Raw genomic sequence first — 27,926 nt, 5'->3', positions numbered from 1 at the left:
TGACGATGTGTGTGTGTACTAGGGGTCTGTGTGCGAATGTGTGTGAAGGGACCTGGGCTTGTTCTCACCTCTAGTGTGAGCAGTGTTTGTTTCAGAGTTTATGCAGACAGTGACTCAGCTGTTTGTGATTCTGCAAGCTTTGCACTGTGCGCTTGCCTTGAGTCCTCAATGTGGCTCTGCAGAGGACAGTAGGCTTATCTTATATGTAGCCACTGCAAACATCTACGCACAGGAACACGTGTGAGAGCATCTCTTTGTAATCCTGAGTAACCTGGCACATTAAAAGAAGGATCCTTCCCATGTCAGCATTTGGGAATTATGCTTTGGAGTCTGTCAAAGCTTTAAAAAGTGCAGCGAGGGGTCTCTCTCTCTGGATGACAAAGTTTGTTTTAGAGGGGTGAGACCAGCAGCCAGCTCTAATGTCTCTCCATGAGTTTCTTCGGGAGGGCGGTGAGGCATCGTTCCGGATCATGAACCGCCTCAGTCATCTTATGCAGAACTTGGAATTCTCTGGACTGGGCTCGGCTTTCCCTTTCAGCCCTGCCAGCCGCAAGAACTCCTGGAGAGCCTGGGATGGTAGGACTGAGAAAAAAGAGTGTATTCTGTGTGAGAGTGAGTGTGCATGTGTGCACGTATACTCGCAACTTTTTGTGCCTGTGTGTGTATTTGCGCATAATATATTTTTCATTGAAGCTCTGGCTAGAGTATGTAGGGCATCGCGCCCAGAGACTCACATACAGTGTTTCCTGTGGGCTTCCCTTGCCCCCACCCCCTCTGCTGGGCTGTTTCTGTGTCTTGATGTGTATAACATTTTGTGTGTGAGTGCATGACTGCGCAGCTTAATCAGCTGCTTCAGTATCCAACATGCACATCTCGGCAGCTGCACTGACATTTTTCCATAGAAGCAGTGAAAAATTCTTCAGCAGATGCAGAAACTGCAGCACAGAGCAGCAGAAGAGCTGGTGCAAAGGAATGCTGATTAAAGCTGCTGAGCTAACAGTTTGGTGTCGTCTCAGCCAGATTGTTGCCACTTTTACTAACACACAGCAAGAAAAGAAATGGTGAAGAGAACCAAGAAGAGTGTTTCTCAGTGGGATAGTGGGATGCCAATGGTCCCGCTTAAGCCATGTGAGTCAGGGGTCTTTTTTCAGCGTTTTTCTTTATCTGGGACATATAGAAAGCAGCTGTTTTCAGCGATTCTCCTGCTGACTGTCTATATAAATATTTTAAAACCTTTTGTAGTCTTCATATTCTTGTTTCTCATGTTTCTCTTTGTGATTTTGTTAGATATTCATGCAGTGCTTGCTGTAGGTTTTACTTCTACATATACAATTTGTGCATATACTTTATGCACAATGTGCATGATCTGAACACACAGTATGTGCATTTTTGTCTGTACCTGAAGCTATGAGATTTCGGAGGAAGGTTTTCATTTCCTGTCCTCCCAGCTCTGTTTAAGTCATTAGCCATGAGGAGAATTTGAGAGAGGGATTTCTGTTTTTTAGATGTTATGTTTTGTAGACTGAGACTATTAACTCTGACACCATGGAAAATTCTCAGGAGAAAAGATTAGCAAATATTTTGGTGTAGTAGTTTTGTGTGATTTCTTGCATTTGCAAGTAACTCATAGTCTTCCAGTTCTACGCTCTTCTTGTTGATCAAAGTGATTTTTGCACAGTTGTCGCAGCCTTTATAATAACATTTGTAGACAGTGAAACTGTATACAGAAGTATGCTAATCGGCCACTTTATAAGAACTGCTCATTGATGCAAATATTTAATCTATGTGCCTACATGTGCAGAGTTGGCAGCATTTAGACATGTAGACTTGGTCAAGATGACCTGCTAAAATTCAAACTGAGCATTAGAATACATACACCAGTTAGTTTACATCAGAATGAAATTTCAATGCATTTACTCGCCATCACATTGCACAATCTCAATAATAAATTAATCTAAAGGTATAAAATATAAAAATATAATCTAGGATATGTGCACATAATAATATAAGAGAAATGAGTCCATATACATTATTATTGGTAAAACTTTACAGAATATTAACAATGGAGCAGAAAACCAGAGTAAATCATTATTCCAGGCTGTCATGATCCAAGCAGCCAGGAACACACAGGCACAAATATAATCTTCAAAAAATGGGTTTATTATACCCCCAAAAAGGACAAGATGATTACAAAAATTCAAAATAACAAAAAATAACGTTTTTAAGAACCAAGTGGGCCCATAAAAGAGGTTAACTTAACAGACTGCTACTCAAAAATCACTTAACAAAAACATAACTCAACAAACTGACCTGCCCAAATGAGAAACAGCTCCAGTTATATAGCAAATGAATAAACCATTATATACACCAAAGGTGAAAACTAAAGAGATAACAGATAACCATCATTCAAGAAGAACCCCATTCCCCCTGCATGATCACAATAGATGGTCCAGTCCACTTTATTGGCTTCTGCATTTAAACCAGCTCCACCCTCAGCCTCCTCTTTCAGCCAAACCAGGAAGGACTGGAGCGGAGGTCAGGTAACTCAGAAAGAGTAGAAATATAATCAATATAACATACCTATATAAAATAACAAACAATGCAAAGCAAAGTCTATGCCAACATTTGGGCTATAGCTTAGTGCTGTCATGCATTACAGGTAAACTCAAAATATCAAATTAGTTAACTTATGATCACAGAAACTTTAGAGCATAACGTAAACATAAGACAAAAGACCAAATGAATATTACCTAAGTATCTCAGTTGTGTGGTTGCATGCATCCATCACACAGGCATTAAATTGCCCTGTTCTAAATATACAGATGTGAAACGTTTAAAGAAATTTGCCTTGTGCAAAAAATAAGGAAGAAAGTAGCCAAAAAGGCTGGTCCAAGTGTTTCAGAAACTACTGATTTACTGGGATTCTTCCATAAAATCATCTCTAGGGAATGATCCAAAAGAAAGGAAATATGCAGAGAGCAGCAGTTCTCTGTGTGAAAATGCTGTGTTGATCTCAGAAGAGCATCTCTGAACATGTCAAACCTTAATGCAGATGGACTACAACAGAAGACCACGCTAGGGGCTATTCCTCTCAGCTAAGAACAGGAAGCCGAGGTTACAGTCTGCATGGGCTCACAAAAAGTTGAGCCTTTTTCGAGCAGAAAGGAGGGGGGAGAGAGCAAGGAAGGACATGCAAAGGGCCACATCTTCTGATGGCTGCTCCCAGAAGGTTAACCTACTATCTCACAAATCATCTCAAACTGCTTCCTTGAACATGACAGTGAGTTCAGTTTACTCAAGGGGTATCCACAGTCACCAGATCTCAGCCCAGTAGAACACCTGTGTGATGTGGTGGAAACAAAGATTTACCCAAAATGGGGTGTGTGTGTGTGTGTGTGTGTGTGTGTGTGTGTGTGTGTGTGTGTGTGTGTGTGTGTGTGTGTGTGTGTGTGTGTGTGTGTGTGTGTGTGTGTGTGTGTGTGTGTGTGTGTGTGTGTGTGTGTGTGTTAACAGTTTTATGCAGCGTGTTTTCATTTATTCAACTGACTCTGTGAGCTGATTTGATGGACTGTGCCTTGTTTGACTATCTTGCTCACTTTAAGCTGCATAGTTTTCCAGTCTAGTGGCTTTAGCTTTGAACTTATAAAGTTTATGGCACTGATAGCCTGCATGCCCTTGGTCATAAAGCAAATGCCCACGTTAAACACACAAACACACCGATGCAGAGGCAAGCTGCACACACTTTACACAGGTATATGTTCCCCAAGCCATTTAGCACCACTGCATCTTCGTTTAATAGATATTGGCTGAATTAGGAGACAAAGAATCAAGTCTATTAGCCTTTTTTTAACTGAAATGTATCTTTTGAACAACTCACTGTAATGGAATCTAAATTGCCACTTTGTATTAAGAGACAGCGTCTTTCTTTGAGAGGTCTCCTTAGAATTAAGTCTTTCAGTAAGTTTGTAAGAATGGGGTCTTTTGAGCGGAGTAAACAAGAATAGAGGCTTTGAATGGATCGAGTCAGTGAATGGTTAAATGGGGATGTCTTTGAATGGGTTGGTCAGAATGGAGGCTTTGTATTTTTAGTCCACATTTCCTGAGATAAGGCAGACGCGGATCGCGAGTTTTGTTGCCATAGGTAAATGAGCAGTGGAAGCTGCAGTACCTTTAATAACCAAAGTGACGCACAGCAGCTTAATGTAGAACCTATTTCCCTATTCTTGATTAGTCATGAAGAGGCATGACTACTTCCTTTTTATTGGTCAGACTGTCAGCTATGTAAAGTTGGAGGCTTTTTAGCTAGTTAGATAACTGTCCTCTTAGGGGAGGTATAAAGGTAGTTGGACCAGGAGAGAGGGTGGGGTCTAGCAGTACACTGTAGCTTTTGTATACAGGGAAGGTAACCTGAGGTTGCAATAGGAAGTCCTCTCAGTTACTGCGTCTGTGGGCTGTAGAGCACCTGCAGCCTGACCAAGAGGTTAAATGTAGTGTCTGGCGAAAGGTAGAGTCAGGATGAGAGGGAAATTGTTGTTGTGATATTGTTTGTGAAGCTACATGGAAGAAATGCTGGAGAAAAGAAGTGAAGGAGACATAGACTGGGACAGGAAGATGGGAAGAGAGGAGATAGCAGATTTGGGCTCCTTGATGGATGCAGACATCGAGGTTGAGCTAGATCCTGGGTTTTGCTTGGAAATGGACTCAGAGGTGACTCTAGCTGGACAGGTGAGTCCAGGCTCACAGGAGTGCTCTGACAGTGAGGAAGTGGACTGGTGTGTAATTAAAGGACACACAGATTCTCTGGTTGTGGTTGAAGACATGAAAGAGGGAAGGGCAGCTGAGATTGAGGCGTATTACACGTCAAAGGAGATTGGAGAGACTGATGAAAATGCAAACATGGATATGGAAGATCAGAGGAGCAAAGAGGAAATGGTAGAGGAAGTATTGGATGCATTTTTGGGGCCAAGGGAGGAAATTGGGGTTCATGTCCGGCTCACTATTGAGGAGGTGGAAAGTTACTACAGATTTTCTTGCCGTTGCAACTGGTTATGTGGTAAGTTATACCTATTCATTCTTCATCCTCTTTCTTTTTTATTGTTGTATTACATTAACAGCAGTTTAAGTAATGGCTCTCATATCTTCAAGGGGGTATCTTGTAATCATTAAGACATGATATTTTCATTCTTGAACTTTCAAATAATTCTTATTTTTCTTATACTGTGTGTTTGTGCAGGCCTCAGTTCATCCATGGTCTGAGAAAGTAGTTCCTCTCCCTTCTTTTTCTTCTGGAGTGTCACCTTTGATAAGAAAAGAAAGGCTAATATTTAGTTCTCTCTAAAAAAATACCAGAGGTTCAGAGAGCATGACAGCACTGAATTTGGACAAGGGCCAGAAATGACTGACATCACAATGTAAACCCAGTAAATCATTTGACCAACGAAATCGCGATTAGGTGCTGAGCCACCACAAGCAGCAACAGTGCAAGCTGACAGAGATATTTGAAGATTCTGTAAATCTTCTGAAGGGATTGAACCATACTACTATTCAATTTTCTATGCATCCAGCTTTCTGCCATTTATGTCCAGACACCACTTCAAACTAACCAGTTTGCATATGCCCACAAAAAAAACGTCACTTTGGAGTAAACGGGAGCCCAAATCACATCACCTGGCTGCTTTTGAAGTGGAGGAACGACAGCTTTTCATCCTTTTTCTAAGACCTTCAGCTGAAGCTCTGTTGCTACTATCATTTTCTTTTGTTCACTACCTACATAGCCAAGGGCGAGGGTAGGAACATAGATCGACCAGTAGATTGACAGCGTAGCTTTCACATTCAGGTCTCTCTTCTCCACATCAGACCGGTGCAGCTTCTGCATCACTGCAGACGCTGCACCAATCCATCTGTCAGTCTCCTGTTCCACTCTTTCCTTGCTTATGAACAAAATCCGATATACTCAAAGAGCAATTTATTTGCTTTTTTATACTAATAAACTTAGTGACCTCTTGTATCTTATTAATGGGAATGCTGTATAGGAACCCAAACCCAGTAGGATGGAAATGCTTCATTCTAACATGAAGTCTCAGTTTGCAGTGAATTGCAGCAAACATTTCTCCAGTGGGGACAAGTGAGCCTATATCAGCAAAACTATAACAGCAAAATGTTCCAAAAAAACCATCAAGTCCCTTCACTGTAAGTCACAATGAGATAAGATAGGGTTTTTTTGTTTTGTTCTTTTTCCAGGGGTAAATATCACCCCTTGCATTCCTCCAACCATTTGCTTTATCTCTGCTACTCCTCCTCCTTCATGACCCCTTAAGCACCTTATTCCCTCTTGTTGCCCACCCAGACCCCCACTGCTCCGCTTCCTGCCCCTTCCTGATCCCAACTGTTAATTATTTAAATGTTATATTTTTTGAGTACATTACTATAAGATCACATTGAGGGAGTGGGTCAAGTAAACAGCTCTGGTGAATGAAGCAATTTCTTAACCATATAAATTAACAAGAAAATAGGCAGTTTGTTTTGTTGCATGTGCGTGTGTGTGTCAGTCACGTGGGCCTGTCAATCCAGGATTTCTTTCCTCTCGTCTACTCCTGCTTAATCTGTGTCAGTAGTGGCAGGCAGTCCAGGTGTGTCACTGTGACCCACTAAAGTTTGACCAGTTGCCCACAAACGTGTACGTGAGTGGTCGCTAATCCCAGTCGTTAAGCTTTCTAAAGAACATTAGCGCCTCACCCAGCAGGTGGTATGTGATTGTGTGTCTGTATGTGAGTATACAGGGAATGTTGAAATTGCTTGAAAATTATTTAGAGGGAATATTTTTTGTAACAGACATAGTTACTGTATCACTAAAGATCAGAATGCTCTAATAATAGCATCTCGGTCATCTTAATGTAAAGAGTGCTCTTTTACACGTACATCTTTGTCTCGCTTTAGGTTGTTTTGACACCACAGATACTCTGAGGAGAGAAAATACAAAGAAAGACAGACTGGAAAAAAAAAAACGTCATAGTTTCAGTGTCTTGTAGTATCTGATACTGTTTCAATTCACAGCCAGAGGGGCTTTTAGCATTGTGCATGTGGCAATAGTTTATGCAAGCATGTGAGAAAATTACGATTTGTAGAGTAAGGGCTATAGGAGATACAATTGGTGTGAAGACTCTAATAAAAATAATGTGTAATAATAATAATGCATAATAGAAAGTAACCATGCATAAGGTTATGTTAACAAATCAAAACAAAAAAGCTGTTAAAAAGGAGCCAGATCGGATATTCAGGGGGAGACTTTTCGGTAACCGAATAGCCCCTTTCTCTAAACAGTGCAGCTATTGCTGGCCTGGGTCGGGGCCGGCGTTTGATTTGATCTGCGTGGGAGATTCTGGGTGCAAGGTGTGGTTGGGCAGGTCAGAAAGTGGAAACTCTTGGAGGTTTCTGTGTGAACTTGAGCACATTAGAAGCTTGCGAGCACCTGTGAGAGCTTTCCAGATGGCTAGCCTCATGCAGCTTTGTGTCCAATGACCTCAGGCACTGCTGGCCATTATCGACGTAACAACACTGCTTTACCAAGTTACGAACATCAGATATGGTCATTTATCTGAGCCTATATCCACTTGCTTGGTTTCTTTTATTAAAAAGCCATTTGTGGGCGACACCCTTGCTTGAGGTTAATTTGAGAGAAAAGAGGAAAAGAGTTTTTGTTCCGATTAACATCTGTAGGGGTCAGTCAGTAGAGAACCTTTATTATCGCTTGGCCTTAAAAGCGTTGAAGGGACAAAACTAAGTCAGTTCAAAGAAAAGAGGATTTTTACTAAAACAAACTGAGGTTCAATCAGTCAGTATGTGATCAGTATGGTCTGCACACCTACATTTAGGAGGGTAATGTACAATAAATTTGTCCAAGCTTAGTGCTACAGAAACATGTAGTGAAGGAGATTATGAGTCCGATTATTTGACTGATGATGGGGACTGGGTCAGGTTTTTGCTTTTGAAATGTACACTTTACTGAACTTCGGACACATGCGTCAGTCTGGATGTGGCAGATTAGTGTAATCTTGGAGTCCACCTCAGAGGTCTCCAGCTGTCATGCAAGATTTAAAACCACCTGCTACAGTAAACAGAGGCTGTACAGGACCACGTGTGATAGGCTTCACAGAGGTCATGCCATTGAGGTGCACTCCCTTTATTGCTAATTTGGTTTCTTACACATAAGGTGGCTATAAAAACAATGCTGAAAGCCTATTTTCTTGGCCGCTTTGTTACTGATTGATTTCTTAAATGACTTTTTTTCGAGTTTGTTTAATGCTGCTTTCTCCTAACTCCTCTTAACAGCTTGGAAGAAGGCCAGTGTGTATCAAAAATCTTAACATCTGAAAATTACTGACGGCATTGATATGTTTACTTTTTGCTAGATCACAGTTATAGTCAAACACAATATGATTAAGCCAATATCACTCTACGCAATCATTCATAGTACAAAACATTTTGAAAATCTGGTGAAGAGCAGTTCTTGGTGTTTGAAATGTCACATTATCTTTCATTGTTGGGCTGTTTTAAACTGACCACGTGTTCTTTTCTTGGCTTGCATGTGCCTTGCATTTTTAGTTTATACACAGAACTTTAAAAAGATGCATGCACTGTGACCCTTTAGTGGGTCACAGTGACACATCAGTTCTATCCCTGTGTTAAAAATTTACATCAACAGCCCATTATAACATAGGTGTTCGTAACTAGAACCCAGGATTTTAATGTACTGTTGTGGCTGTGTCTGTGACCCAGAATTTTGTGTTTATTTTTGCATTTGTGATTTATTATGTTATATTGAAAGGATGTTAAGATCTAGGATTATCATGTGTTTGCCTTGAGTTTCGTTTCGTTTATGTTTCTCCTAAGTCTTCTGTGTTACTCTCATGAATTTCTTGTCTGTGTGCTTCATGTTGTCTAGCCGGTGTTATGTCACATGTTTCACGTTTTGTTTTTTCCTGTTTGTCTTGTGTTTCTTTGTTCAGTGTGTTTAATTTTACTCCTCCCTGTAACGTCACTATGTTCATTTGTGTCAGCTGTTTCCCCATGTGTTTCCACTTCCCCTGATCACCTCCTGGATGTATTTAAGTCCACTGTCTTTCTTTGTTCAGCGTCAAGTCGTCGGTGTTAATTCCTTCTGCGTCACGTCAGGTTAAGAGTTTTTCATGATTCTGCTCAGTTCATGTTTTTTCATCATAGTTATTTGCATGTTCCTGCTCAGAGTCATGTTCCTGTCTGTAGTCATAGTTATTATAGTTTAATCATAATAACCACAGTGTAGTTTCCCGAGTTTAGGTTTTAGTTCAGTTTTTGCCCTTATTTGCCTTTTGTATTCAGGTTTAATCAGCCTGAATAAACGGCTCGCTTTTTGTTTGAAATGCAGTTTCGTCTCTTTTTCACGCTACACGCCGTCGGCTCCCCCTGGCTGTGACAATCTATTGGGGGCAATTGTAACAGTTTATTGTTATTATTGTTTTCTTTAAAAGGACATATTCCACTACACTATGAAAAAGCATATTTTGTGTAAAATAGTGGGGGGGGGGGGTTTAATGTGTTAAAACAATATTAGCTTACATATGGACAGGAGAAAAAGAAAGCAACAGTTTGCAGGTATATTCATGACATATACAGGTGAAGCATGTGAGAAATAAATAAATACATGTCATCCATTTATTTCGGGTGCTTTTAAACTAATATATCAACATGTTTACATGATCTTATTATGTTATTTTATCAAGATCTGTTATGCCATCTGCCATATCTGTTGTCAATACTAACATGAAATACGTTAGAAACTTGTTTCATCAAAGCATTATCATACATTTAAGTCACCTGTACTTGTATTTAGTATGTTGACTTAAAATCGAATTACCACTAGAATAGCTTCCAGGTTTTTCAAGTCTTTGTAGGCTTTGGCACATCCTGCAGTACCCAACATTTAAACAAATTTTAAAGTATTTAAGCTATATCATTAGATACAATTGCAGCAATGTGATTACCTGAAAGATTGCTTCTTTTTGAGATATAGTGGCATGATGACTTTTTATATAATAATAATGGATTGCATTTATATAGCGCTTTACAATTCCACTATTCATTCACACACTGGTGGAGGCAAGCCACAGCTGCCCTGGGGCAGACTGACAGAAGCAAGGTTGCCATATCGCGCCATCGGCCCCTCTGGCCGTCACCAGTAGGTGAAGTGTCTTGCCCAGGGACACAACAACCGAGACTGTCTGAGCCGGGGCTCGAACCGGCAACCTTCCGATCACAAGATAAACTCCCAACTCTTGAGCCACGATTGCACCGATCATGTTTGTACACACCAAGGGAGCCATTTATAACAGTCTGACTTCCTGGATTAAAAATAATATTGCAGTCTTGTCCTTATTAGTAAAAAAGGAAACACCTATTGTACTGCTAGTTAGTGTACATATATATGTTCCTTTTCTCAATAAATGTTACAATAGTCCTCGGGCTTCCCTGCCAACAGCTGGGAGCAAAACGGATTCAAAGGACAGACGAAGACTGCACATTTAAATGAGTCTTATCACTAAACAGTGTATATGTGTGTTGCTTTGTTTGAAAAGGGAAGAGAGTGACATGTTTTTGTTTCCCACTACACTAACTCTCTGATAATGATGGTGGTAATACCCAAAGGCCAAGTAACCTGATATGACCTGTTGTCAAACAAAGAGTGACACTAAGACTTTGGTTTGTTTAAGCTACACTAAGACAAGTGTTTGCATAAAGGGAGGGTGTTAGTCACCTAAAATGCACAGCAAAGAAGGGAACACTATGGTTAACAATGAGGATTACTGTATGATGGACTGAAAGCACCAGGTCATATCTTGTCTATGCTTTGTTCTGGCGAATATCATGGACACAGGTATGGTTCTGGGGACAGACTTTATTCGTCTGACTTTTCTGTATATTTCTCTATACATTGGGTTTCTTCTGAATGTTTCGTGTGTGCATGTAGAGTCTAGAGTCTAATGTTTGTCAGCTTACCAAGTCTTGAGTTTGCTAGGATGAGCTTAACAAACCATTTAATTTACCGTTATGTTGTCTCTCTTAAGTTCTAATAATTTCCATGCGTATATTTTTTAGGCACCCCCTTCCTTATGTATGTTTATGGATGGACTCTTGCTATAGATATCAAAAGAAGCATAACAGCTTGCAGTATAGCCACAACATTAAAACCAATGATCGATTGCAGATATAGCGCATCAGACCAGTGGCAGTCTCCAGTCAGGACACTGCCACATCACAAAATAAAGAAGAGCCTGGGCTTGCAGACTTTACAGATCCCAACGCAGTCAAGCAACCAGGAGGTGTGCCAGAGCAAGCCCGATCCACAGAGGCCCCACTAATGTCCTTTTCAAAGAAAAGATCATAATGATGAGGGAATAAAATAATACTTTTGATACAGTGAAACAATAACATGTGAATCCAGTGTGAATTATGTGCTTTAGGAAAATGAAGCAAACAAAGTCAGACTGATACCAAAAGTCAATATTGCTCTTCAGTCTTATCTTAAGCAGTATGTCTGTGTTCACATCCATATTTACAGGAAACTCCCCTCCTAGAAACTTGATGGCACAAATAAATGTTCTTTCTCTCTTTTGGCTCAATATAATACAGATTTCTGTTCCTGGATAGCTTAGTGAACATGAATGTTTCTGTAGGAACTAAATAGAGTAGTGCTTCAGATTTGCCCATGTTCTGTTTTTAAATTAAATTATTAGGTCTCATTATGGACCTTAAATCCATGGCTCAAAAGAACCTGATGTAAAAGATGCCAGAACGCTGCTGCAAGAGAAAGAAAACCCAGAAACAACCACACATCTGATTCAAGCTTCTTCCCCAAATTAATCGAACCACAACTGAAAAAAGGATTGCCACTAACTTTCTACTCAACTCATAATTAATAAATAATAAACACAACTGCAAAAGTAACACAGGAATAATGCCTGTGCTGATGGAGGTGAGGGAGCAGAAGCTCCAGCTTCTTGGGTTTTATATGAGCGAAGGTGAAGCTTCTGCAGCCAATCAGCACTAGGAATAAATCTGAAGCTTAAATGTAACTGTAGAAAGTTAATGACAGGATGACAGATGTACTGGTACACTGGGGCAAGTGTAACACTTATATTATTGAGCTCGTCACATAAAACACATCTCAGCATAAATAATTAAATACCAAACTGTAATAGCAAATGGCACAGAGTTCATTACAGCAGTGCCACATTTTCTCTGCTTGTTTTCCCTGCTCAAAACCAATAAAAAACTTTTTTAAATAAAACACAACAAAGCTCAGAGCTTGTTTAGATCTTTGATATAGAAACATGTGAATGATATGTATGGATTACAGTAGAGTACTGCTTTTTTATGGATGCTGTGGAGGTGGCTTAGTTTACATGTCTTAACAGTGGGAGTGAGTGATGTTCATTTTTTTTATTGTATGTATATAATGTATGACTATCAGTTTCAAGTTGAGCTCTGGGCAGTTGTTATTGTATAGTTTCCATTGCATATAAAATACCAGGCAGTCATGACCCCTACAGCATTCACCGCAGTAGTCCAAATCAGCTGTGAGTGTTGCTAGAGTTTTGCCCTCTTCATCACAGCAGCCTGTGCCAACATCAGTAAGCGACCCTGCCACTTCAGCCAGAGTCTTAATTCATGATTGCCCAGTCCTAACTGGTGCACCAAAGTAAGTTTCCCTGTTGAGCCCCTTCTGCTTCAAATCATTGAGAAGTGTTGAAAAGAACACCGAAACTCTTATGTGATGCAACCAGAATAGTTCAGCAGAAAGTAACATGTTAATTTAAGAGATGATTACTCAAACTGTAGTGAGAGGCCAACCGAGGACATAAAGTATGTTTTTAGTCCCTTTTAATACATATTCATGAGGGTTAAAAGCTCAGAAACTGGAATCTGTAAAGCTTTTTCAATATGTATTTAATCTGTTTCTCTGTGCTTTGTGGTGAAGATTATTTTGGAAAGTTGTCTGTTGCGTGATTAAAATCTCCTTCCACTTCTGCATATTATGTTACAGCTTGTCTAGCCTACAAGGCTCCCTAACCTCTAGTTTGATCCCCAGTATAATTACAATCTCTATCTCCAACTGGGGGAATGACCTTTAATCTGATTAATTTAATCTGTATGAGGCGAGCACATGGGCAGATCAAGAACTGTTGACAAAGCCTGTTAACATATCAGTACTGTTTGTTTACAGCAAAAGTAACCTGCGTTTTGGTGAAATGAAGTATATATGAAAATGCACCACAATATACTGTTTTATTAATGAATTATGTGTAGAGATGGTAGACATATTTTTAGAACCATGACAGTCTAAACAATCCTCAAATTAATCTGTCAGACTTTGCTAAACTTTGTGTATTCGGTTCAGATGTATTGCTACTTATAATTTTGTAACTTTTTTTTCTCCAGATGAGATCATGCAGCTGGACAGCTGTCCTCTCCGCGCTGCTGACATCACTCCTGACCTGCAAAAGAAGTTTGCCTTCCTTTCAGGTCAAATTGCCATGTCTTTTTTTTTGTCTTCCTTTTTGTTTTGTCTGTCTGCTTCACCGGATCTGGGTTCTTTGTCATTTTGTTTGCTATTTTTCAATGATCAGCACTCCTCTTAAATTTTTCATAATTCAGCTGAACAGGACAGCTTTAATTTGCCATTCAAATTTCCCCTCTATCGGTTTCCTCTTCACGGTTTATCACGTTACGGCCCATGCTTCATTGATACTGTTACCTGGAATTTTTGGACTTACCGCCTCTGCATGTTAGATGTTTTCACCTCCAAAAAAGTGTATTTTTAGCATCATTTTAAAGACATTTCAAGCTACAGCAAGTCCTACAGTGACAAAAATCCTGTCCAAGAGGCGACCTTGTGGCTGTGGCAGAATTGAGAAAACATTTTGCAGACAAAGATCTAAGCAGACGTTGAAACCATGACCATGCACTTGCTGTTGCTATAGTGATGAGGGAAGGAAAAGGCAGAGATTTATATTCTAGTCATGAGTGCTGACAGAGCAGCTGTTTCACACAGGGACAGGCATGCGCGTGCGTGCGTGCGTGCGCGTGGTGAGACTGTTGTTGTCAACGTTATTCACTGTGTGCAAACACTGAAGCATCCCTCTGTCTCATATCATTTTATTATTTTTCTATCCTTCCATCTTTAATTGTTATATAATCTTTTGTCATCATCTTATTGAGAGTGAGAACACTCAAATATTTCTTTTTTGTCATTATTTCATGTAAATGATCTCTGAGTCTCAAAGTCTCAAACCTGAGGCAACATTTAAATCATGTGCTGGAGATCAGTATTGGAGAAAACATGTATTTACATGAAACCAGTGGCTTTTTGCCGATTGTCTGTTGAAGAGAACGAGAGCCTACAAGACTATATTTTTTTTATGTGAATATATAGTATTTTTTTCTGTCCAGTCTCCAGTATCACAATCTAGTCTTCACATCAGTGCCCCCTTGTGACTGCATTTTTCGTTCTATTCTTATGTCCTATTAAACATAAAGCATTCTTACAGAACCCCCTATTTTATCTGGAAAGTTTCAGTGTATCTTGTTTTCCTTTTCTTAGGAGGAAGAGGAGATAATGGCAGCCCCATCATTGTGTTCCCAGAATTCCCTGCATTTGGGGAGATCACAGACAAGGAGTTTCACAACGTGTTGACCTACCTGACAAGCGTCCCAAGGTAAAGTCTGAACTTTTTCACCTCTAAAGTCTCATCTCGCTCACCCTGTGTCACCTTTCCCTTGGTTTCTCTACGGTCATTGCAACAAAGTACTGCTGATGAACATATCCAGGTTTATGGATAAACCATGTGGCCCAGACAGTATCAAATATTATGTAATAAAATAGAAAGGCTTTGAAAGTGGCTCAAACTAGGGAAGTTTTCATGCTGATCACCTGAACTGAAACTAGAGGAAGGATAGTGATGTACTGGAAGGAGTGTATGAAGTCTGCCAGTAGATGGCAGTAGTTAACTTATTACAGCCTCACTCTAGAATTGCTCAAAGAGAAAGACTCAATTACCTCATAGCTTTGTATAAAAGAAGAGGGCCAGTTGGGATTCCTGCGGACACTTTATTTTATAAGTGTTCTTCAGTTCAGTCTTTGTCCACATGGGCAGAGCAGATGTCGAGAGAAGAGGAAAAAATTTGCAGGAGCAACCGTTTCTCCAAATTTCTTTTATAATCAATACCTGGCTCTTTAAATCATGATATTTTTTTATGTTTTTTGATTTAGCTTATCATCTTGTATGTCCTGCTTTCCCTTCATTCTGCCTGAAATTTCTCATTGTGTATAAATAGAAACCAGCAGTGATTCTAGCGGGTTGAACCTGAATAATGCATACAGCTAACCAGAGGGGGTGTGTGTGTGTGTGTGTGTGTGTGTGTGTGTGTGTGTGTGTGTGTGTGTGTGTGTGTGTGTGTGTGTGTGTGTGTGTGTGTGTGTGTGTGTGTGTGTGTGTGTGTGTGTGAGAGAGACATGGCCACTTGCTCACTGAGGCATGTCTCCGTATCCATGTGTCTGCAATGGCCTTTAGTCACAGCACAGCTTTTCTTCCGTTAACAGTGGAGCTTTAATCACTTGAAGTAAATACCGAGTTAGTTGGCCAATGTTTGGCTAACTTTATTTCAGTATGGGCTTAATTTTCCTAACTGGATACAATTTAGGTAATGCACTTACTTGTTGGTCACTCTGTCAAGTGAGTGAGGGTCAGCCACAGGGTGAGATGGTGCTGAGCCAGCCTCAAGCTGTTCTGAATGCACAGACAGATGGCTGGAGATACCTGAGGGACTGACACCACGAATGAGGCACACAGAATCCAGGGACAAATGTCTGTTCTGACCTTGGACAGCTGCTGCTTGTTTGAAATTAATACCACAGGATCGATATTAATTGTAGACATAATTTCTTATGTTGATACTCTCATACATACGTACGTGTGCATGCTTGACTGGCTGGTTGCTGGGATGTGTTGACTACTAAACTAATTTGGGTCTTGTCTTGTGAATGAAGGAATCTAATTAATTGACTCTATTCTTTGCATCCACCAACACTCAGTAAATGAACCCGTAAATGGTTTGTGTATCTTGGGGAATACAGTCAGCAGACAGACTGTGGGGGGAGGGGCATTAAGCTGGTGCACTCTTAAAGTGGACATGAAACACTACGTATGAAGGTTAAGACCATGGAGCTCTACTCTTAAAAGAATTGTGAGAGATTTAACAGTCTGTGACTGTGAAGTGTTTAAAGCTACAGGCTTTAGCAAATGCATTGCAACATCTTGTGCCAGTACAGAATGTGATGTCACAGGGTTGGTAGGTTGGTTGCTGCTAATAGACTTAGATTAGTTTATGTAAAATAACTAGTGAAAGAAGCGATAACTCAGTGGAAAGCAAGGAAGCTAAAACTAAAAAACAGTTTATGGTGGCTACTTTATTTTTACTGTCTTTTTCACTCTCTGCGTCTTTTTCACTAACTGATTCTTTATCGTTGGCTAGCTGCACCGAAACAGGAGAATCCACTTGTTAGCCGTAATGTTAGGATTTGCAGAGTACTTTATAAATAACGACTGCATGGAGGAAATCCAGTTTACAGCATATAACATTTACTACATGCACATCACAACACAAGCATAACTACGTTTTTTTACCAAAGCACAACTGGGAATGCCAATCTCCATCAGAAGGTCCGCAGCAAGGTCCAGATATAAATGAGGTCACTTACATTTGGACCTTGTTTTTCCTCACTACTTGTATGAATTTCTAATATGGCACATCCAGTGTCTGCAGTGGTTCCACTACATAGGGGACCTACCAATGCTTGCCAAAATGAAAAAATGCCTATATAACAGCAAATATGATCTTGGATTTAAGCTCATTTTGGGTTTAAACCCAGTAAATAAACACCATGTCCAGCTTTCACTGAAATCTGCTAATATTTCTAAGTAGAACAGCAGTTCTTGTGCCTTATAGAGGGATGGATGAACAGATACGTTGCCATCACATAACTTCATCAGTCCTTCAGCCAGATCTCGTTACACTATGTTGACACAGACAATTTGAATACAAGTTATTGTTTTGCATCGTGTTAAATAAACCAGTATAAAGCATCAAATAATTATAGTTTGTAATTCTTCAAAAACCATGCAAGGACCTTGAGAACTGGCCTGAGGAAATTGAACTCTCACCTTTAGAATGAGATAATCAGTGAACAGAACATTCTACATTCGTTATATTACTATAGTAAGTACGGAAGTAATTATATATGACTTTTAATGTCTTCCTCATATCACACTTTGCAGACTGATGCCGAAAATAAAATGAAACCTCAGTACTTCCACAGACAGTTTCACTCTAATGTGACCATTCAAATAGTTAAATGTCTAACGTCACATGTGAGAATGTTCAATACTTCAATTTTCTTGAAACAGGAGCTTTACTGACCTCTTGAAATTCCTCATAAAATGTTGTTCACTGTTTTAAATGTCAACTACCACTCATGTGTTCAGCTGCTAGTGAGGGGAGGGGCTCTGTGCCTGCTCTATCCACAACTGGTGGACCCAAAGATCGCACTGTTGGTTTTGGTAATATTTTGATTGAGTATCTAATTTTGTAGTCATTTTTAGTAGCGATTAGCATCCGGATATCAATTTTTGTGACAATACTGATGGAATGCTCCCTCCTCAGACACATTAGCCAGGTACCTATAAGCAGGTCAGCTATGTTTTGGCAGTAGGTCTCAAAATTGGTGTGATTGGTTTTGTCTGAACATACACAGATTGTGTGATATTTCAACAAAGACACAACTACAATTGTTAGTGTGTACAATCAAATTGTAAGCTTTTTGTTGATAACGAAAGACCAAAGAAAGAAAGAGAGGCCCAAATGACTTCTCTGAAATCATACCATCTCTGATCTAAGTCTATATTAATTTGGTCTTTGCTAGAGAAAATCATTTCAACTTCATAATACATTAAATTAACATGGATACAATCACTGCGAGAAAATCCCCCTTAGAAGTCAGGCGAATGGTTTTGTTTTCATAAGCATAATCCAAATTAAAGTTTATTTTAATTTATTTTGTTTCTTATAGATTCACAAATTAACAATTGGTTTGCTTCTTATTTATTATATAACACAGATGCACATTTCTTTGCCCTGTTAAAAGACAAGAGGAGGCCGGAGCTGTACCATGCGTGTTATGTGTTGCATATCCACTAAACCAGGAGACTCATCCCATCACTGCAGTGGCTTTGGGCAAAAGCTTTTTCACAGCTCGACTCACAGCTCGAGGTGCTTCTGTACCCTTTGACATTAGAAATCCAATTATTAGAAGGACACTCATGGATGCGCAGCCCCCAAAGCACCAGAAAATATCTATGAATATTTAAATGAGTAGTGTTTGCAAAAAAATTTATAGCTACACAAAAAACTGTACATCCACTTATTCACATTTACCTTCAAATTTCTGCTAATACTTTAAAGTTGTGCTACTACTTGATAGGCCAAATGATTAAATTTCCCATCCCCTGGCAGTGGATGTTCAGCATAAACCACCCTCTTATTTTACGAGTCATAAATGTCTGAAAGGATGAAAAGCTCTTGTCTCACTTTACCTCTGCACATGAGTTGTAAAGCAATGACTGTGTGAAACTGCAGGGGTGAAAAGTGAGGATGATAGAGGAGGAGAAAAAGGAAAAGATGAAAGGGGAAGGAAGTGTCATGAGTAATTTAATGTAAATGATACAGTAAGTAACAGCATTAACTAGAGAGGCAGACATGAATAGATTTACTAATACTGCAAGCTTTGGGTGCACACTGTAAATGTTCTTCAGAAGCTCACATCTGTTTTGATCCGTTGATTGGCTAATAAAGCTGCCCATTGCTATGCACCCTTGGTTTGGTTGGCTCTTATTCCAGCAGCTCTCAGCTCTCATTGGTTAGCGCACAGATGCAGTGAAGGGGGTGCAGAGTCTGGATCCTGGAATGGTCTTAAACATTTGGCTGCCTCTGCTTCAAACAGCACAACACACTGGGATCTGCATCTACTGTGTTTTCATTTTGCCTTCATTGTTACACGGACCGCTCTTTTTTTAACTGCTGCCACCTTGTCTACGCAGTCAATAGTTGCAGAATGAAAGATGTGAAAACAAATACTTGAAGCTTACTGGAATATTTCTGCTTGAAAGGTAATGACGGTGCTTTACCTCTACCTGAAACAGGATGCACATGTTTCAGGTAGTGTAGATAGGATTCTGCTGGTAAACTGCACGTGCGGCCGTCAGTAGTTGTTGTCAGTGTTTACCCATCCCCTCCCCATTTCTACTGGGACCACAAAGGAGAGCAGGGGAATGGGGGAAGTGAGGGCTGGGGGCTGGTGGCCAAGAAATCTGGAGGCGCTTCACAGTATCTCCTTTTATTGATGGCGCCAGCTGTCTAAGAAGATAAAGAGCAGCACAACAAAACTGAAATCTGTGAACAGGCACTTGGCTTCACTTCTGTGCCATAGAGGATTTTTTCCCACCTCTTAAAGCTCTTGTGTTTAAAGAATTCCCTACTTGTCTGTCGTTTGGTTGTAGTACAGGCTGTTTCCATGTAAAACAAACAAACAAACTGATATGACATCCTCCACATTCACTGTGCTGCTAACTTTCTCACCCTTGAACCATCAAGCTGGTCACAACAGATCTGTTTAGTTTGTGCTGAAAATGTTTCCTCCTTGTGTGTTCCAGCTTGTCGTCAACAGGCGTGGGGTTCATCCTGGTGATTGATCGCCGGCAAGACCGATGGGCAGCTGTAAAGGGGACCCTGCTTCGTATTGCAGTAAGTTTGTCTTTGCCTCTGCAGATCTGAGCATGCACTTGCCTTCTGCATGAGTCTCACTGGGACAGAAACAGATATTTCATCAGCTGTGAGAGTGAGGGGACCGAGGTTTGACAGGAACTGTCCGTACACCATCACCCATGGGAGGATGAAGCTTATTAGGCCTCAGAGAGATGTTGTAACTTCCTCTACTTAACAGCTCCACCACTAATATATGAGAAAGCACAGCCATAAGCTCTCGACCATTACCATCACAGTCAGTGTTTTCACAGCTATGGGGAAAAATAAGCTGAAAATACAGCAGAATGTGTTTGTTTTGTTCACACATTCGTTTAAATCTTTCACTCATCATCTTGGCTTTACATTGATTGATATTTGGGCCTCTATTATAAACAATTGAGTAAATTAGTATAAATGAGTCACTTAAATGCTGCTCACAGTGGCTTAAAGGACTCCTGCACAACCTACTAAGCAAAGTAGCCTTTTGTATGTTTTTCAGCTGCTGCATGATACATCAGGATAGAGGGAACTTCTGATATAATCTCTTCCATTGCTCATTAATCCTGCTTCTTTTTAGATGGAAAACTGACACTAACAGAATAAGGAGAATGTTATTTTGGAGCATGTTTCATTTGTCCCAGGCTTTACTTGTGTACAGTGAGCCAGAGTGTCTATATGATCATCCATGTTTCAGGCTTTCTGTAGGGAGTTGATGAAGCACTGGCAGCGCTCCATAGTGTATATAGATGGGGGTGGGAATCACCCTCTTACACAATCTCTGTATTGTTTAACTGGAGCTAAACCAATGGACTGCTGACAAGCACCATGATTCATATACTAATGAAAGGCGGCCACTTTTCTTTGGCTTAGTAGCTTCTTTATGTAACAAAAATGAGCTACTGTGTTGATCTCCAGTATCATAGAATTGCTCCACTGGAATCAAAAGAATCTCAGGATTTTTCAGACACGGCAGATGACAAAGATGGTGTGTAGGACAGTTTTCCTTAAGGAAATCTACATAGAACAGCATTTTTTGTGTGAAGCAGATCCTCACGTGTCTATTGAAAACACTGAAGGAGGCAGATGTATAAAAAGATGAAATGCCTGAGTGGGAGAGCAAACGATGGCTATTACCACCCACTGTCTCCAGAGATATGGGAGACCCACTCAGTCATTTCAAATTAAATCAAGCTTTATTAATCCCACAAGGCAGACTTTTACAGGTTGACAGGCTGGTAATAAGGGGCCATTCAGTCAGCCCTGTACTAATACTCTGCTTGAAGTGATTCCACCAGGCTGTTAAATACGTGGTGATGAAAAGTGGCGCTATCTGTAGAGTGGAGGTTCTTCCGTCTGTGTGTTGGTCTGTGTCTGTGAGAAAATAAGGCGGCTGAGGAGTGATGCTCTTTGTCTTTTGCTGTGCATGTGCATGTCTATGTAGATGTGTGTACTCGTGCATATGTGGGCTTGTGGGCCTGAATGTGGGTCAGTGTGTTTTTGAGGACAGCTGAGCTGAGTCTTATGAGAGAAAGTGTTTGTAGACTGGTCTTAATTAAGTCTGTCACTACCTAAAGCTTGTCATTTATCAGGCTCCTCCTGAGGCGTGTGTGTGTCAGCCATTGTCAAAGAGCAAGTAGTGCATGACTGCCAGAGACAACAGATCCAAGCAACATGGATGAATGCTTGGAAGCTAAGACTGGATATATAATATAGTGTCAGCTCCCAAAACTGTCTGTAGCCTTTAGCCTATGAGAACTTTAATTTAAAGAAGATAACCTGCTGCACATGAATATATAGTTATATTTCTAAAAATATATATTTTTAATTCCTGCGACTGTTTTAGAAAACACACTGTGTTAGTTGGACTATATTTAGCTAGTGCACTAGGACTCACAGCAGTGCCTTTGTTCAATGTATTCTCTGAAGGTTTAACAATACATTACATTAAAGTTCCTAACAGCTATTCTGGATTCTTACCAGGAATCGGATATATCAGGCTTTGCTACACACAGGCTCAGATATTAATTTGCATATATATTTCTTAGGATTTTGGTTTTTTGATGGTGATAAAATATAGAATCTTACCAGATTTACCATTTACTCGTTTCAGATTTGTTTCTGCACAAGACTGCCAGATCCATTAATCATAAAATAATTAATAACAGGCCTGTTTTGTGATAACACCTACCACTAACAAACAGAGCCATATGTTCTGCAGATTGCATGATTCATCTCTGCAGATGGTGAATGACCATTTTAACCAGTTATCTTCCTTCTTCCAGCGGGTCAGTAAGGACAAACAATGGATTGATTTATTAATCCCATTAATAATGCTGCTCCCAAGAGGATTTCTTTTATGAACAATGTATTCGCTCTCACTTCTGCTTGGACCAGCATTCCCCAACTCACTCGAGGAGGATGGCCAATCAGACAAACCATCCATTTAGGTCATTAGCTAATTAAAGCTGCATTATCTATTGTATTGCCTGAAGAAGGGAGATCAGCTTGTGCCCTCCATGCTGTCAGTGGGTGTCAATCATGACATTTTAATTAGCTTTTATTGGGTCTGTTGGCTGAGAGTGTGTGGTAGATGGACAGAAAGATACATATGAAAAGGATTTATGTGGATGTTCTGAACACATGAAGCAAAACTGTTTTGCTTAGTGAAATCTGTTTTTGTGCTGAGTATGTTGTTTGAAGCAACTGTCTTTGTTTTCTTTTTGCAAAGAAATAATCAAGTTAATTATAGACGTGTCCCCTAGTGTTTATACTGTGCAGCCAAGCTGTGAAAAGGGCTAAAAAAATACTCCTCAGATACAGGGATAAGATGTGAAATAGATGTGTCTAAAAAGGAGATAAATTGATAACTTCCTTGTCACCAAACAACTCAAAACTATGCCAGTTCAGCTTGACAATGTCAACTGAGTAAGGGGAAACCCTGATTGAATGTGCCTCCACACATGTGTGAATACGCCGTCTGCCTCATTATTCATGCAGAAGCATCTCAGAGACATGAAGATTAATGTCCCTGGCATGCGATGGCGCCCTGCACCCTCCACATTTTCTTCATTCTCTGGTAGTCTACTAGCTTCTTCACATCGGTGTTATCACGTGGGAGATGGAAGGAGAGACAAAGGGGGGGAGTAATATATGAGAAGTCCATGCTGTCAGCAGGAAAACAAAAGAAGAAAAAAACAGAACATGTACAACTGAAGTGTGATGACTTGCTTGCCTTACTACATACTCGGTCTCCTTTCCTATGTCAGGGCTCCTTCCCAGGGAACCTCCAGCTGGTTCTGGTTCTGAGGCCCACTACCCTTCTGCAACGCACACTCTCCGACATCCTCTTCAAGTTCAACAAGGATGAGTTCAAGATGAAGGTGCCGGTGCGTGCGCTTTGGGTCTCCTGTGCAAAAACACACTTGTGTCTATTCCATGAGTGACTTGTGTTCTCCTCTCAAATAGGAAAAAAAATGAAGAAGAAATATAGTTGCTCAAAGATGTTGATGTTTGTCTCTCTCAGGTGATTATGTTGAGCTCTATAACTGAGCTGCACTCTTATATTGATCGCACCCAACTGACCCAGGAGCTCGGGGGAACACAGGAGTACTGCCATGAGAAGTGGATCTCTCACCGCACAGTATGTACTGTTCAGTACTATCCATTGATTATAAGACAATTTTAAAAAAAAAAACCTTTTTCTGCATGCCTGTAAGCAAGGGTTAAAGTGGGTTTTGGTAGAAGGGAGAACTCTAGTATTCAATGCAGCTGTAAGGATTAGGGGCGGGATCATTTAAAAATAATACTTTAAGATCTAATTTAAACTGAAATGTGCTACCCTTGACATAACCACTTACAATGAACACCACAACCTGCACTGCTTAGTCTGTGTGCCACAGTGCTGTAAACTAACCACTACAGCCTGCACTAAAATCCCCAGCATTTTCATCCAGCACATATATACAGTATGTACCATGTACAGGTCCAACATCTGATGACCAAAGAATAAGCATGGTTACATAAGCTTTAAATTTCCAGTTTATCAGATGCCTTTGAAAATAATTTCTCATCTTCCTCTCCTGTCCTCTTTGTCTTATACCTTTCTCCATCTCTTTGAGGGAACTTGCTATACCACACACAATTGGCTCGCAGCCACACTGTGGTCCAAACGGTACAGAAATAGTTTGTATTTGCTGATATTTGCTAAACTTTTTGAAGCATTTGAAATTACCTGAAGGTTATAAGTGTTACTCTGTTTATCCATGAACACCTTACTTGTGTTTAACGTGGAAGCTGGCTTGTAAGTTGGCTGCAGCACATGAAAAATAAATTTTTCGGTTCTATTAGATATTAAACTGCTGATAAGATTTGATCACTTATTAGCTAAAAGTGCCAGAACTGGATCCATCCAGTCTACTTTAACCTCCGCCTATACAGTAAGATCAAAATGTAAAGTGATATTTGCAAATTGAGTACTGACGATATTGACATAAAGTATTCTACTTACAGACTGCAATTCGGAACTAGCCAATCCCCTCAAAAGTGCACTTTATGATTTGTTTTACATGTTACAAGAACCCAGTGCATTTTATCAGCATCACCTGAGAATGAAAATTTGGCATTTTCTCGATGAAAATCTCTGTTGTCTCCCGTGACTCAGGCTATTGAAGGCTTTGCACTGATGGTAAAGAAAACTGCACAGACTCTGCAGTCATTTGGGACTGAGCTGGCAGAAACTGAACTCCCAAATGAAATACAGGCCACAACCATCCTTCTGAGCACACACACCAGCAAGAAAGAAAGAATGAAGGTAATACCTTCAAATATAAAAATGCATTCTTTGAAATTACAAGAGTAATATGATATGCATTAATTGCTTCATTGGTCTGTTCAGATAATGCATGCTTGCCCCATCTGTCTCTGTATTTCTAGGAGGATTTACTGGTGGCTCTGGGTCAGGGCAGCAGGCTGTTGGAGAGCATCAATGAGCCTGTAGTGCGAGACCCCGACCACAACATGAACCAGGATGAACTGGAGAATCTGGCTACAGTTCAAAGGTTGGAACCAGTTACGCCAGTGGCACAGCTGCGGGACGGTGACTGAAAACTAAAAAACTTCCAGTCATGGCACATTAGGAGATATTAGAGGAGCACTTTTTTCTTTGCTGATTGAGACAGAACTTTTAACTTTTTGTGGGATGAATATTTGTTTGAAATTCATAAATAATGATTCCCTAGATTTTTTTGGACATGCTTTGAACTAAGTTAAAATTAAGAGCTAAGCATATCAGGCCAGCACTGAATTATAAAGGCATTTCACATCCTGATGTATTTACGTAACAAAAATTAAAGCCTTTTTTAAAATGCAAGATATTTTTTCCTGGCCTGTTTCATCTCTTTTCGCTATTTTAGGAATATTGTTTCAAGTCAGTATGCTTTGAGGTCACACGGTATTTTAAGGCACATTGAGAGAACCGATCTCCACAATAATCATAATAGTTATTGCCACTAAATAGCATAAAAACATGCAAACACAATAAACCAAGAGGATCTGAAAACCTCAGTCAGCATTCTCTGCTTCATTAATTTTCCCCCTACGGCTTTAGCTCGATTTAACGCTGGCTCTTTCCTCTCCGTCTTTCTCGCCTTGCCTGGCAGATTGCTGTCTCAGCTGGACGAGACAGAACGAGCTTTTGATGAGTTCTGGGTGAGACATCAAACCAAACTAGAGCAGTGTCTTCAACTGCGCCACTTTGAGCATAACTACCGAGAGGTGAGCAGGACTTTTTTTATATATTGAAATCCCGCATACTGGATCTCTTCAAAACTTGTGTTTCTGGTGCAGGTGAGGGCTCTGCTGGATCAGGTGTCTGAGAAACTTGCAACCTTCTCTGAGGTTGGGATCAGTCCAGCCCATGCTGACCACATCTTCATTGAGCTCACGACCTACGAGGAGAAAGTCTGTGTAAGTCACACCTGAATCATCACAATTAAAGCTTTGTGTAATCATGACCCAAACAGCTGAATAAGATGCTTTATAATATGGATGGGGGTGGAGGGGAGGTGTTCTGCTTTCTTTTTTGTCATTTCGAAATTACATTACACTCCAAAAACAAATCACCGGCTGTGTTTTAGCAGATGATTGAAATTAAATGATATTTAAATAAACTTTCATGTAAGAAAATTAAAAAAACGGAGATGTGCTTCATTTTGTTCAAAATGACTAATTTGTTTGCGATTTTATATAGTAAGGTTGATAGAACAGATAATAGTGATCATCATCATCATCATGAAATGTGATTAAACATCTTTATATTTCATATTCATGTGTAAAATGTCTAAAGTGCAGCAATTTTCTCAAGTTTTCTTATTTCATAATGTGCGTTTATCTAATAAAGTACTGCACAGAGGACGCAGGGATCACTAAAAAAGTCCAACTTAAGGACATCAAACTAGATGAGTTTCTCCCAAACTGTGAGAATAATTAAAGTCCATAAAGATAATAAGGAAAACCAAAGCTTAAGGAAGGTTAGCAAGGAGCAAGGGAACTCAGATGACATCAAGGGTGGAAAAAGAACAAGGTTGTGTCTAAAAATACAACAATCTACACAAAAAATTAAACAAATTTAAAGTAAAAGCGTAAGTAATTCAAATTGAAACATGCTATGCACTGACCAACAGAACCACATACTAAGCAAGAAAGACCTAAATAAAAAAGTAGTGCAATCAGCTTTAAATCAAGAACCAAAACTACATCAGTAGCTTCATCTGGACAAAATCCCATTACACTCTGCAGGAACTCTTAAATATGAGCTTTTAGGCTTATATTTCCTAAAATTCGTGTCACAGCTGCACAGTGCATTCAAAGCACAATACCTGTGTGCACAACAACCCCATATATTTTTGACTCACTCAGTGTCTATAACCCAACTGGACCTCTCAGGTCATCTCAGTGTGCTTTCAATAACTGTGGTCCTGTTCTTTGGAACAAACTGTCCGCTGAGCTGAGGTCAGAACTGAACTGTTGCACTACACTGGTCCTCAGGAGGTTCTGGTCAGAACTGCAGCCTTGTCCCAGGAGGGTGATGAACTGATCCAGAAGTCCCATTACGCTGAGGACTCCATTCAGCCCAAATGCAGTGAGCTTAGAACAATCAGTGAAACTGTGAACAACAATCTGAGAGCCAAGAAGGACCATCTCCTCAAAGCCAGGGAGCTACACCACCGGCTGGAGCGGGTGAGAAGACAACTGCATACATGCCCCCATTAGTCCCTTTGTCTTGTGTTGTTTCTGGTTTTTCCACTTTCATCCTCCTCTGCTCTCCTCTGCAGGCATCAAAGTGGGTTGATGATGGCATATACCTGCTGGCTTCTCAGCCGGTTGATAAATGTCAGTCACATGAGGGCGCAGAGTTGGCCCTGCAGGAGCTGGAACGTTACCTGGATAATGCAGGCGAGAATCAGCTGACAGACCTCAGCACCATCTGGAAAGACTACGAGGCCGTGCTGAACCAGCAGTTTAGGGTAAGAGGACTGACATGAGAGGAGAACACACGTGTTGCATTCAAACGTCACATCGCTGAGGTTTTCGCCAACAAAAATGACCACATTAGTGCTAATGTCTAACATTGCATAATATCTCATCTCAGATTATTGTGTTACGACTTTACTGATGTTGGCATACATCAATAACACATTTAATGGTGACACTTTTCCGGTGGCTTCCTGTGCATCAGGACCAAGTGGAGAAAGTTTTCCAGAAGCAGGCGTCCATGCAGGAGATGTTTGACAAGAGGAGAGTCAGCCTCAAGAAGCTAGCAGCTAAACAAACCAGGCCTGTGCAGCCAGTAGCCCCGAGACCCGAAGCCTTCATCAAATCCCCTCTCAGCTCACCTGGTCAGTCTTCACACGGCCGTACATTACACTCGTCATGCAGTGCAGAGCCTTTTCAGACTTTCTCAGGTTTTTGTGCTCTTCAGTCTTAGCATTACTTGAAGCCTGTTGATGCTGTCTCTAGCTCTTATGTGTGCAATACCT

The 27,926-nt window shown here is 40.3% G+C and overlaps 1 protein-coding gene across 13 annotated transcripts in view; it reads left to right on the top strand.

Annotated features, from left to right (window-relative positions):
- Positions 1 to 27,926, top strand: part of mcf2lb (mcf.2 cell line derived transforming sequence-like b) — a 49,338-nt gene that overhangs the window by 9,855 nt on the left and 11,557 nt on the right. For 4 of the 13 annotated variants that reach the window (XM_024805504.2, XM_076874790.1, XM_076874789.1 and 1 more), the window contains exons 1-13: positions 4,417 to 5,053; positions 13,474 to 13,557; positions 14,636 to 14,750; positions 19,800 to 19,890; positions 23,157 to 23,276; positions 23,414 to 23,530; positions 24,551 to 24,700; positions 24,823 to 24,947; positions 25,548 to 25,662; positions 25,735 to 25,854; positions 26,935 to 27,126; positions 27,222 to 27,413; positions 27,626 to 27,785. In XM_024805504.2, the coding sequence (XP_024661272.2) occupies positions 4,558 to 5,053; positions 13,474 to 13,557; positions 14,636 to 14,750; positions 19,800 to 19,890; positions 23,157 to 23,276; positions 23,414 to 23,530; positions 24,551 to 24,700; positions 24,823 to 24,947; positions 25,548 to 25,662; positions 25,735 to 25,854; positions 26,935 to 27,126; positions 27,222 to 27,413; positions 27,626 to 27,785 (2,077 nt within the window). In that variant the 5' untranslated portion in view covers positions 4,417 to 4,557. Of the gene's footprint in view, positions 1 to 20; positions 577 to 2,521; positions 2,541 to 4,415; positions 5,054 to 9,147; positions 9,172 to 13,473; positions 13,558 to 14,635; positions 14,751 to 19,799; positions 19,891 to 23,156; positions 23,277 to 23,413; positions 23,531 to 24,550; positions 24,701 to 24,822; positions 24,948 to 25,547; positions 25,663 to 25,734; positions 25,855 to 26,934; positions 27,127 to 27,221; positions 27,414 to 27,625; positions 27,786 to 27,926 lie in introns of those variants that run through there. The other 9 variants (XM_076874788.1, XM_076874786.1, XM_076874785.1 and 6 more) reach the window with 6 other exon arrangements.

The sequence above is a fragment of the Maylandia zebra genome, linkage group LG16, assembly GCF_041146795.1.
Source record: "Maylandia zebra isolate NMK-2024a linkage group LG16, Mzebra_GT3a, whole genome shotgun sequence".
Lineage (NCBI taxonomy): Eukaryota > Metazoa > Chordata > Actinopteri > Cichliformes > Cichlidae > Maylandia > Maylandia zebra.
This window is presented reverse-complemented; position numbering and strand designations above follow the sequence as displayed.